Below are 13,227 nucleotides of genomic sequence, written 5' to 3'. Positions count from 1 at the left end.
TAGATTTAGAAATCTAAATTTAGAAAATTTAGGAAAGAATGTTTAGATTAAATATATAATTAGATGTCATATTAAATATATCTAGAGTGTATTTAGAATAATCAATATTCTAAAATATTGGAAGAGTATTTATCTAAGTAACTGTTAAGAAAAACTGGTTCTATGAAAGAAGATGTGTGCTTTGAAGTCACCTACCTAGTAATTTGTAAAAATAAATATCATTAGATGATTGATCTCTTCACTTTAAAGAGGAGGAGGACAAAGGATACAGAAAAGTCAAAAAGAAGAAGGCTAGATGAAGATATCAGGAAGATCCCCCAGAGAAGGGAAAGGCAACCCACTCCAGTATTCTTGCCTGAAGAATTCCATGGACAGAGGAGCCTGGTGGGCCATAGTCCATGAGGTGGCAAAGAGTCAGACATGACTGAGTGTTAACACTTTCACAGAGCAGAGATGAAGATGTAGGACAAAGAGAAATTATAAGATGTTCCTATTTCTATTATCACCCCAAAATATTACTAAATATATGCATAGAGAGTATAAGGAGGAACAGGAGTGGAAATGGGTTGAAAATCATAAGGTAAATATGTTTCTACTTTTCATAGCCATGCCATAATCTTCAGATAAAATGTTTGAGGCATTGAGAAAGTTCATCTTCACACTAAACACGGGGCAAGGAAGAACATGTCAGGAAGATAAAGAAAATCTGTTTCTTTTCTTTACGTTAACAATTTAGTATAATCCTAGTGTTCCCATACCAGCTAAGATCTTAGAACCAATGCTTTAATATCTTCTCAGATGTCTCCCAATTTATGTTATGCTTCTAAAGAAAAATTTCCTCTGAATTTGTTCTGCATCAGAGTCACTCTTTTAGAATTAAAAAAAAAAACAAAACTTAAAATTCCTGATTTTCCATTCTTTTGATTCTTCCTTCATGTTAGAGCTCTTCTTTATTGTTTTTTTCCTTCTCTAGACATTTTCTCTCTTCCTCTCTCACATTAGCTTCTCTTCAGTTCCTGAGTCATTGCTTAATTTAGAAGTAAAGGATTTTATTACTATATTTCTTCTATAGTCACTGGAAGAATAAATGAAAGTTAGATACTCTTAGTAGTTACAGAGTTACAGGGAAAGAGTAAAACTTGCAACAGTTGTAACATACTAGTTAAATTATAGTCTAAAAGAGTAATTGAAGTTTCATGTGCTAAGCTTTCAAGCCTGAGTTCAGATTTGACAATAAATGCACATATATAATTGCTTTTACTATTATATATGGCAGTATAATAAAATAATGTAGCTTTTTTTTTGAAAAAAGTATATTCAAATGTATATTTCCAAATGAATATTATTCTCCAACAAAGAAATGAAGCTGTAATGTTATTCCAAGTTTTTTTTAGAACATTTTAAGAAATAATTTTGTAAGTGTGAATTATTTCTCATTATGGACTAAATGTTTGTGTTCTTTCAAAATTCATCTGTTGAAGGCTACTTACAAAGTAGTGATATTTGGAGATGGGGCTTTAGGAGGTAATGAGGGTTAGAAGAGATTATGAGGGTAGGGCCCTGGTCTAATGTGATCAGTGTTCTTATAAAAAGAGACACCAAAGAACTTGCTCTCTTTTTCTCCCCACTCACTCCCTGTGCTCCCACAAGAAAGTGGTCATGTGAGGTGGTAGACCCTACCAAGGTAACTCTACAAGCCAAGAGGAGAGGTCTCAGGATGAAACCAACCTGCCAGCATCTTGATTTTAGACTTCCCAGCCTCTAAAACAGTGAAAAATAAATTTCTGTTGTCTAAGTCACCCAATTTGTGGTTTTGTTATGGAAGCTTGAGGAGATTAAGATGCCCTTAAAGGAGTATTGTTTAGGGGAGATACTCAGAAGTCATTTTGATGCCATGGGGTGATCATACTGGATTGAAAAATGCCATGTGGCCATAAGTAGTGATGCTGATTTTCTTGTTTACTCCTAAAGTGTCTCTGAAACACATCTCAAAGGAAAAGCATCAAAATTCTGTTGTGTGAAATTATTGAAATTACTGTGGCTTACCTTAATAATGGCATTTAAAAAAAAATTAATTTGTCTACATATGATATATTTGGTTTTTTTCAAGTCTTTGTACAGCCACACCTACTAGAATATTAATGGAAATTTAATTATATAAGTTAAAGCAAAGAACACATTAACATATTTCAGTTTTTGTATACTTACTATTTTAATACATAGGTAATGTATTTTGCTCATTCCTTCAACAAAAATTGGATACTGACCTTGAGTCAAGCATATATTAAAGTGCAATAGACATAAATGCAAGAATAGATATTCTCTTTAAAAGAATTTACACCATGAATAAATAATCTTATAGAATTAGGGAATCCAAAGGTTAAATGAAAACGTACATTTCCCATAAGAAAAAACATGATAGAATAACATGTTATCATGCAGTTATAATGTTTTTCAAAGAAATGACTCTGGAACTTTTGTAAAATATGTTTTATGGCTAGACAATATATGACTGAAAAATAAATACCTTAGTGAGATATTTATCAAATCCAGCAATTTACAGTATTAACTATTGTATCCATCAGTGTGATGAATAGTCCAAATTAGTAATCAAATATTATTCTAAATTAACTTCTTTTAAAATGATAAATTTTGAACTTTCATAGGCCATGTGTTTCTTAAAGTCTGCCATTTTCTTCACAATAATCAAAATATAAAACCTCATAATTATTATACTACATGAGAGAAACATTTTAATTGCAACAAATTATATTTCTTAAATTTTTCTGTTAAATCATTCAAGGAATGAATAGGATCTTCTCATTTAGTGATTAGGATGGTTTAGTTTTTTTCAGTAAGGTGATTTTTCTCAATGACGTGTTTTCTTTGTAGATGTTGTCATGTTCATAGCAGTACTCATGAACAGGCAACCGACTGTCTGTGGGTCCACCTAGAAGAATCTGTGATATAAATTTAAAATTGAATATAACTGAACATGAATACTCATGAATATGCATGCTATCAAGGAAATGAAACATATAGAATCTGTATGTTTTAAGTAACATTTGGAACTGTTCCTAATTATAAATGTAATATTTTCATATAATTAAACCTTCCCTTGATTCATGGGCAACAAAGTAAAAAGCCAGACATTTTATTGCTTCCATTACATTTAGCATTTATGTACAACACTTACTGGAGAAACTGCTAAGTGAAAAGTTAGCAAGAAAAGATGGGTTCATATGATTGACATTTACTTTCCCTTATTCCCATTGTTTCTCATTTTGTTTGAAGATAGTCACATATCACCCCTTTCCTGAAATGAAATATGGTAGAATATAGGATCTATTCATAAACATGACATTTGTTGATGAAATAATTTTGCCACTTAATCTTAATTACAAGTTAACATTTTTAATTTATCAGTTCAGGCATTCAGTCATGTCCAACTCTTTGCAACCCCATGACTACTACAACATGCCAGGCTCTGTCCGTCACCAACTCCCGAATCCTGCTCAAACTCATGTCCATTGAGTTAGTGATGCCATCCAACCATCTCATCCTCTGTCATCCCCTTCTCCTGCCTTCAGTCTTTCCCAGCATCAGGGTCTTTTCCAATGTGTCAGTTCTTTGCATCAGGTGGCCAAAGTTTTGGAGCTTTAACTTCAGCATCAGTCCTTCCAATGAATATTCAGGACTGATTTCCTTTAAGATGGGCTTCCCTGGTAGCTCAGCTGGTAAAGAATCTACCTGCAATGCAGGAGACCCCAGTTCAGTTCCTGGGTTGGGAAGATCCCCTGGAGAAGGGAATAGCTACCCACTCCAGCATGCTTGCCTGGAGAATTCCATGGACAGAGGAGTCTGGCAGGTTACAATCTATGGGATCACAGTCGGACATGACTGAGTGACTTTCACTTTCACTTTTAATGGATACCAGCTCATTTTCTAATAGACCTCATTCTATTGTTGACAATATAAATGTTATAATGATTTTAATTTATAAATTTTGTATAGTTAAAAAATAATTAAACCTTTTATTTGATAGTAACAAGAAAAGTCATATTCACTTAGTTCTTTGGCTCAGAGTCTAGCAGGTTATGATCCTGCTCTGCATGTTTCATGTATTCTTCCTTTTGATTACATTTTTAGTACTAGGCCAAGGAAGCTATTTCATCAAGTTTTGCACATGTTCTTTGATAGATTCTTAAATTATGTATGATTAAAATAGCTTTAATAAATGATCAAAAACTGGGGAAATGCCTGCTAATACACTATTTTTGTAAGTCCTTTGTCAGTCCTCCTCAGAGCAAAATTCAGGGCTAAATGAAACTATTACTGAAAATACTTGGATGACTTTATTGGAATAGCTCTATCTGTATAATAAAGCTGGGCTTATTGTTTCCTTGACAAGGTTTTTCTCCAAATATAGTGATGGATTTTAGTTTTAAATTCACTCATCAGGACAAGCACTAAAATCTAAAAATCCATTAACCAGAGGTTCCACTGCCTGTTCAATTTACCAATCCTGGTGTAATTAAAGAAACAGCACTTTTTGCCCTAAGTAAAGAAGGTCTTTGAGAATAAAGCAGTCAAATTCCGAAAAGGGAATAAACAGGGTTTATCAGTGTTTCAAGCCAGATTTGCCTGTTGGCTCCATTACCAGTATTTATAATTTCTCTTATTATGGCCAATAATAGGAGAATGAGAACAAGTGAAGAGAAATATGAATATATGATTAGTTTCAGCATAGCAATGAATACTTTACATTGTAAATATGGTTTTTTATGAGACGTATATGCAGATGATATGCAGGTACTACAATTAGACTGACTTTTGGTGAAATCCCAATACAGGCCACTGTAGAAGTCTGATTTTCAGACCTGCTTCTCAGATCCAAACATCTAGGGCTCTAACCCCCACCCACTTTGAACAGACAAGTTCCACTTTTTAAAAATCTGTATCCTATAAAGTGTTGTGAATAAGATCTCTTTCTTAAACCTCAAACCAACAGGAGAAAAGTCCTTTACCTGATCTAGTTTTAGTAGCTTGGATGAGATCCTCTTCATCCTCGTCACAGCTATCATAGTTGAACTGTTGGAGAACTGTCTCTGACTGGCTTTCAGTTTGATTTGCATCTGTCTGCTTGTCGAAGCTTCGAAGTGCAACAAGACGGTGATGGATGGCTGCATGCAGACGTCCTGTGTCTTTGGCACTGGCCTACAAGAGGTAAATTAAATGTGTTAAGAATATAAGTAACTCAGTGATAGCCACACTTTACAAATTTGTAATCTTTCACTTTTAATAAGGAAAGAATTATATGGCATAAATCTAGAATGTAAATAACCCTAGAAACAAAAGGGTAAAGAGCCAGTTCATCTTGAACCAAATTGAATCCTAACATAGATAATTTGATAAGAGGTCCCAATCTGTGCCTTTTAAACTGAGAAAGTGAAATTTTGTGATTTGAAGTTTATATTTGAATTTGTGTTAAGACCATTTTTCCTCCAAACTATGTTACAGTGTAGAAAATCAGAGAGTTAGATGGGGGAAAAAAAGACTTTCATTTCCTTTACATCACTTGCTTAGACAGCCCTGAAAGCTGCATGTGGTGGTTTAGTCACTAAGTCACCCGCCAGGCTCTTCTGTCCACGGGATTTTCCAGTCAAGAATACTGGAGTGGGTTGCCTTTTTCTTCTCCAGGGTATACAGGGGATCTTCCTGACCCAGGGTTGGGACCAGGGTTTCCTGCATTGCAGGCAGATTCTTTACTGACTGAGCCACCAGGGACACAAGCTGCGTAGCTCCACAGAAAGCTCATTCAAAGGGTCTGTGATGTTGTACCATAAATACATCAGAGGTCCTTGCTTTCTATACTTTTCTGTTTTTCCTTTTCAGTACTTTTTCTATTTTTACTTTTACTATTAATATAAAAAATAATGGTGAGAATAACATTGGTATAACATTTGCTGTTGTTATAGTCTTTTATTTTTTTCAATCCTTATAATAAAACTGTAGGTTAATTATTTAACAATAATTTATCTGCTAATTTTTATATTAATGGAAGCATATAGTACAGATATTAAATAAATACTTGCTTCGCTTTCCCCCTACAGATAAGAAAATTATGGCTCAGAAACGCACAGCTTAAAAAAAAAAAAAAAGAAACGCACAGCTTGTCTGAGTCTACACAGCTAGTTGATGGATTGGCTGGGACTTGGTTTTCATCATCAAAGTCAGCACTCCTTAAGGTAACATGTCAGTGGCTTACATTTTTGGATCTTTTCACAGTTTCAAAGAAAATCTGGGAAAAGTTTTCTCTTTGCTAATCCTTCGAAGAGCTACCAAATATTTCAAAGCCAAGAACTGAGGAGTGAATCAACTACATGCCAACTTTTTGAGAGAAGAGTCTTACAGTTTTTTGTTAGTATGTTACTAAGCTGCCTTAATTATTTGTAGGGAAAAAGTACAAATGAAATAAAATGTTTTTGTGTCTCATATTGTATTAGATATATAGCAGGTGTTGAGTAAATATTTGTTGACTTTTCACTAATTTAATTTTTTATATTATGTACAAAGGTATAATTTTTCTTCAGTAAGTTAATTAACAAAAATTATTGAGAGAGTATTTGTAATTGAAACAAATACTGTTCTGCTGCCTTGATTTTTTTTTTTTACATTAAAAGTTAAATATGTCTTTCACTGGTGTAGAGTGTATATATACATATATATGCATATTGCCAAATTCATTCAGGTATTTTCATTCAAGAAATTCAGAACAAGAAGTAAAAGCACAATGGTATATATTTTTTGAACAACAAATTTCCAAAGCTTAAAAAAATTTCCAGGAAGTACCATAAGAAAATGCTATTGAAAATGAAAATTGCTTCAGTCTTTATAGAGATAAATTTGTCAAGACAGTCAAAACCTTTTCCCAAGAAAAATAACATGTATGTACATAGAGGATTCTTTGCAGAATTTATAATAATGAACACATTGTATTACCTAAGTATTTAGCAAAGTGGAATTAGTGGAAATAATTATGGTATATAATAGAACAAATTATTTTCACCTATAAAAGAATTCTTGAAGAATGGACTACAATTTAATAACAGAAAACACTCATTTTCATTGATAAGTGAAAAAGTTACATATGTGTATTTCACAATCAAATGTTAGCTATTTAATCTTCTCCATCAGTTTATTAAGTACATTATTATTGTCTTCCATTGGTAGATGAGTAAAATCATGTTGAGGAAGGCTAAATTACTTGTCTGAAAGTCATACAGTATGTATAATATGGTACGCATGTATATAAACATACCCACACATATATATATTATAATACTATATATATATATATAATTATAATTATATAAATATAATTATAATATATATTATATTTTAAAAATATATATATATTTATATAAATTATTTTTATATAAATATAAAAAATATATATATAATTATAATTATATAAATATAATTATAATATATATTATATTTTAAAAATATATATATTTATATAAATTATTTTTATATAAATATAAAAAAAATAAAAAAAATATAATATATAATTATAATATATATTATAAAACTAAAATATAAGACCAAAATGTTAATAGTGACCATCTCTAGGAGTGGAATTTTGGATGATTTTTATTGCATTTTGTTTGCTAATATCTAAAAATTACCCTACAGTTTAAAAAGTCAGAATGAGCCAGATATTGAGCAGCAGAATCTGGTCATAGTTTAATCTAATCTAATCATAGTCTCAGTATCAGACTTGGTCTCAGGCAGAGTGCTTTACCCACTCAAAACCAGGGGCATTTGGTCTAGCAGAGTATCCAATATTATCTGCCTAAATGGTAAACAGGGTTTAGGCATTTTACTCTAAGATTTTAATACTCAACATCACTTATGCCTAACAGTGCACTAAAATCTCTGGTTTTTCACCAGTGGCCTCTTGCCAACATTTTTTTACCATTATTATGTGGAAGCCAGTTTACTTGTATTATCTTCTTCTACCTGAGTCACTTGGACACTCAGGCTTCTGATACTCAGCATGTGGGGGATATCCACCCTTTTTTCTCACCTGACTCATTTCAGCTTTGTCTCTTTTGCCTGGATCTTATGCTTGAGGTCAAGCATTCCTGCTGCCAGAATAGCTAAAGCTGTTGCGAACCTGTTACCTTGGAGATTGACTCAAGTCCAGAATTGGAAATTGCTATTGGACTGGTTCTTTTAACTTGCTAGCCCTGTGTTTTTCCATTTCTCACTGGTTCCTTTCCAGTGATCTCAAAGCCTCAATGTCAGCACGCAGTGTAAGCATCGGGCTGTGGATTGTGCGGGCCTCCTAGGAGCCAATCCTGACAGTAGTATCTCTGGTGATTTAGTAAGACTGCTGACATAATTTTAACAGTAAAGAAAAATGGAGACATTTGACAGCATATACCAATACAGCTGTCTTAAGACCAGTACCAATTGACTACTTTAAATTGGTGTTAATCTCTAAACTTCATATCAAATTTAGGTCTGGTATAGACTAGCGTGCTGCAGTCCACGGGGTCGCAAAGAGTGGGACACGACTGAGCAACTGAACTGGACTGAATTGAACTGATTAGACTATAAACAACCATAATAAATGACTGATTTTTTGCCAGTGGTACAGGTTAGTATAATAAAATGGAAAAAAAAATTAGTGACTGCAGTAATCTATAAATATAGGATAATCCTCTATCACTGAAATTTGTCACTTACCTGAATTAAAAACACTTTGACGTTATAGTCTTCTAAATCGGTAGCTGTTATTTGTAAATTTTTGTGATTTGCTCTTTGAATCTGCATCTGAGCCCAGAGTTTGCTGTTGAGAATCAGCCTCAGGCTGCCTTGATTGCGCATAACTAAAATAGGAAGGTGAATTTATCAGGCTTTAGAACAGTTGATTCCTTAGCCTTTCAGAGGAATTTGCCATTATGAAAGCAAATAAATCTCGTAGTTGTTTTTCAGACTCTGTTTTTATTACTAAATTGCAATTTAATTGACTAGATTATAATTTGGTTTCAAAACTGAGCTTTATTATGTTGGAGGACTCTTTAGCTTAAGTGCTAAAAATGCTATATTCTTTCACTGTAATATTTTTAAATGGTTAAATTTTAGAATTCCATTGAGGACCTAATGATCAGAAGAATATTTACCCAAGAATTGCTCACAATGGAGAAAACTGAAACAAAATCTTGAAGCATTCAAAAAATGAAATTACTTAAATGATAGTACAGGTATTGAAGATATTGTGACCTCATTAAGAATACTGAAGAAAGGTAATTATTAATGTAGAAAGATGACCATGGTATACTATATAAAAGAAAAAATCAGATTAGAGAGGAATATAAACACCATGTATCACAAATTTTTCAGTGTTTTGTATACATTAGTAGTAGTGTTAGTCACTCAGTTATGTCCAACTCTTTGCGACTCCATGGACTGTAGCCCGCCAGGCTCCTCTGTCCCTGGAATTCTCCAGGCAAGAAATCTGGAGTGGATTGCTATGCCCTTCTCCAGCGGATCTTCCCAATCCAGGGATCAAACCCAGGTCCCCTGCATTGCAGGCAGATTTTTTACCGTTTGAGCTACCCAGGGAGCCCCACATTCATTGTATACAAAGTTCTTAAGAATATATTTTGTTAACAGAGGCTAGCTACCACAGGAAGACAGGCCTGTGAGTAATTAAATTTTTGTTTTTCTTTTTTGTCAGTCCATATTTTCTGTCTTCTGAATGGACATGTATTACCTGTATAGTTTTTTTTTTTTTTAAGTTGTTTTGTACATTTTTTGGCAGGTAGTGGAAACAGAGAAATTAAACCAGAGTAGGAAACAACTAATACTTGCCTTGGGAATTATACTTATGTCATTTAGAAACCTGTTTCCCCGTGATCCTACTCTCTTAGTCTGAATTCTATTCCTTTCTCCCTTCTTGAGCTTGATATCTGAATCTCAACAAATTCAGTTTGGACCTCTGAACAATGCCCAGTGTGTCTCTTGGATGCCAGAAACCTCCTCAACCTTGCAGTTTGGCTGACCAGATTCTGACCAACACTCTGCCTGCAGGATTCAGTAACCACACATCTTTATTTACTTGGAAATTGACCTTTCATCCCAATCCGCATTCTGCACTTAGAATGCCAAGAATAAATTACAGGACAAATACTCTCTTTTAGAAAAACTATTCCACTTCAAAACTAAATCCATCATATTCCTTTAAATAATAATGAGATCACTATTTAGGTGTGTGTTGGGCTAGTCAAAGGTGCTTTATGTGCATTTTCTCACTGAATTCTCAAACTCACTCACTAATTCATGGACTTCTGTTATCTGCATTTTTAACTGATGCAACTAGAGTAGAAGGAGATTAAGTAATTTATCCAACGTCACTAGTTAGTGATGGAGCCAGACCTGGAACCTGTGTGGTCTGACATCAGAGCCTACTTTAAACAGGAAGCTCCTATAGTACCTTAAAAATAATATTGTGTTCAGCAGTCTAATCTATTGACACATAACACACCTCCAGAAAATGATGTGTAACTATATTGGAAAATCTTCCCTGAAAAATAGTGACTTGCTTTACAAAGTGATTCCTTACTTAATCTTGACTGGAACGTTCCGCAATCACTGCTTGCTGTGTCATTCAGTCTCAAAGCTCCTCTGCCCCTTTCAGTCCAGGACTGTGTTGTTTTGTTGAATATAAAAAGCTTGCAGTTGATCTAAAGGAAAAAAATTTTTTTAATGTCAAAATATGAAACATTTTTCAAAGTGATTTCTTTCCTATGCTATAACACTTTTGTCTGATATCTTATCAGAATAGCCTTTGTTAATGATTTCTAAACCAGCTTTAAAATTGTATTTAGTTTCTAAAACAATACAATTTTTGAATAGTTCAAACATTAAAAAGCAAAAAGACGTACAAAGTGAAAAGTAGCTCCACCAATACTAGTTCCCATCTACCAACTTTCATCCCCTACAACAGTTGATCACTGTTGCTAAATATTTTGTTTATCCTTCTAGAGATATTTGTATGTATATACATGTCAATATGTATATATTTTCCTGTTTTTTTTCTATAACTGGTAGAATACATACATCTGCATCTTGCTTTTTCACTTAACGATTTATCTATGTATACCAACTTTTAAATTAAAGTGTTATTTGAATCAGGTGATTTATCTGAAAATTAAGGAATCATGGAAGTATTTGTGTGCTTTAAAAATTTTAATAAATATAACATCAGAACTAGGATGTGATACCGCAGAGTACCATACTATAATTTAATGCTTACCAGTGGCTCTCAAATACTACTGTGTACAAGAATCCCCTAGATGACTTGTTAATAATATAGTATGTCAGGGCCTCACCCCAAGTGACTACTTCAGTGAGTCTGGGATTAATCTGATCTGAGAGTTATGCTGTGAGACACACTTGTACAGTAAATATATCAGTAGATCAAGGGAGAAGAAAACAGGAATGAAGAGAGTTTGGGGTAAAGCAGATGGAGAAAGCCTAAGGGAAATCTGTGCTTTGTTGAACATGATTGAGGTGTAGTAATTACATTTCATATGCCAAGACTGATAGCTACACCACTCATCGTTCAAATCCTATTTGTGATACTATATACCACATCTTTGAAATTCTTGATTCACGTGCAATTCAAAACTTACTTAAAAGAACTTTTAGGATAAACAACAAGGTCCTACTATATAGCACAGAGAACTATAGTCAATATCCTGAGATAAACCATAATAGAAAAGAATGTAAAAAAGAAAGTGTATATATGTATGAGTCACTTTTCTATACAGCAGAAATTAGCTCAACATTGTAAATCAACTTTACTTCAATTTAAAAAAAGAGCTTTTAAAGGAAAAAAAATTTTTATTATCTTCAACTGAAATCAGTTTATCTCTCTGCATTTTTAACTTTCAGTGTAAATAGAATTTTAAACCATATGATAATAACTGATAATCAAGCTAACATGAAAAGTATAAAATATAGGTCTGCAGTTACTTTAAGACTGGGTCCTTGGCTGTCTTCTTTCTGAGGGACTAATATGAATGTAAAGCCAGTAATCCATTTTCCTGCAAGTTACACATACAAATGTAAGAATACAACAAAATGTTGGTTTAATATTTGAAAACCTCAAACATTTTAATTTAAACAGCCAGGTCTTTATGAAAACTATACTTCTGCCTTTATCTTTAAAGATGTCTCTGCTGAGGGTAACTTTATTCCAGAAAAAGCAATACACAATATACAGACCTCTAACACATTGTGTTCTGCCTCCTCCCCAGTTATAACATCAATTTTCTCCAGCAAACATTTTGGTGATGGTTTAAAAGAGAAAGCAGTAGCTGATTCAATTAGGGATATATTTTCAATAGTGTCTGTTCCTAAGAGAAAATAGAGGGAAAGAACACATAAAATGCCCCATTTTATCCACTGTGAAAGTTCTTTTTTGCCCCTCTTAACATGCATGTCTCCTTAGCTTTTTATAACAATGAGTGTTTCCAAAAAATCAAACTGCTTGTGTTTAGGTATATCTCTTTAATGATCCCCCTATCATGAAGTCCAAAAATTATTAAGGCTTTTATATCATGTAACCAAATTTATATGCTTTAATCTTCACCAAAGATTCTAAACAATGGATTTTGGTTTTTTGTATTTTACAGATATTAAACAAATGACATGGAAAAACAGGAAAGATACTAGTTGAATCAGATGTTTTACAAATGAAATAATTCTTACTTGAGTTTGGAGAGTTGATAGGAATTTTTAGAGTGAATTTGAATGGTTTTTCCTTGATGTATGAATCACTTTCGAGTTGAGGCTGAGTGAGTTTTTGAGTACCCTGGGTGGAAGAAAAAGATGTATTGCTTAATTTCATCTCCATATATTTGCAGTAACCCAAGAGATACTTTTGTTCTTCTGTCTCAACGTGGCAAACAAACCCAACAGCTCTGTTTTTGTTTTGGGGTCCTCTTGTGCTGAACGGGAACTCCTCCCCATTGTTAGAAAATCTTGGTTCTGATCTAAGGAAACAGTCTAGTTACCACCAGCCTTCTTCAGGTGGCATCTAGTTCCAGGGACAATGGGAAACCTTTTCGAGGCCCACAAGGAGGTAGCAGGTGTTCCAGGCTACCACTACCAACAACCTGGTGCCCTGAAGGAAGTGCGGCCAGTGTC

At 33.5% G+C, this 13,227-nt stretch overlaps 1 protein-coding gene across 6 annotated transcripts in view; it reads right to left on the bottom strand.

Annotated features, from left to right (window-relative positions):
• Positions 1-1,275: 1,275 nt before the first annotated feature.
• The window catches only part of RANBP3L (RAN binding protein 3 like), a 53,601-nt gene continuing 41,649 nt past the window's right edge, over positions 1,276-13,227 (bottom strand). Inside the window, exons 9-15 of one of the 6 annotated variants that reach the window (XR_006337837.1) lie at positions 12,790-12,892; positions 12,304-12,434; positions 10,637-10,757; positions 8,758-8,900; positions 5,028-5,217; positions 3,197-3,316; positions 1,282-2,960 (exon numbers count right to left, since the gene is read on the bottom strand). Coding sequence is in view for 3 of the 6 variants with exons in the window: in XM_043887729.1 (XP_043743664.1) it covers positions 2,917-2,960; positions 5,028-5,217; positions 8,758-8,900; positions 10,637-10,757; positions 12,304-12,434; positions 12,790-12,892 (732 nt within the window). In the remaining 3 variants the exon portion in view is untranslated. Of the gene's footprint in view, positions 3,317-5,027; positions 5,218-8,757; positions 8,901-10,636; positions 10,758-12,303; positions 12,435-12,789; positions 12,893-13,227 lie in introns of all 6 variants that reach the window. The other 5 variants (XM_043887728.1, XM_043887729.1, XM_043887727.1 and 2 more) reach the window with 5 other exon arrangements.

Source organism: Cervus elaphus, chromosome 25, assembly GCF_910594005.1.
Source record: "Cervus elaphus chromosome 25, mCerEla1.1, whole genome shotgun sequence".
Taxonomy (NCBI): Eukaryota; Metazoa; Chordata; class Mammalia; order Artiodactyla; family Cervidae; genus Cervus; species Cervus elaphus.
This window is presented reverse-complemented; position numbering and strand designations above follow the sequence as displayed.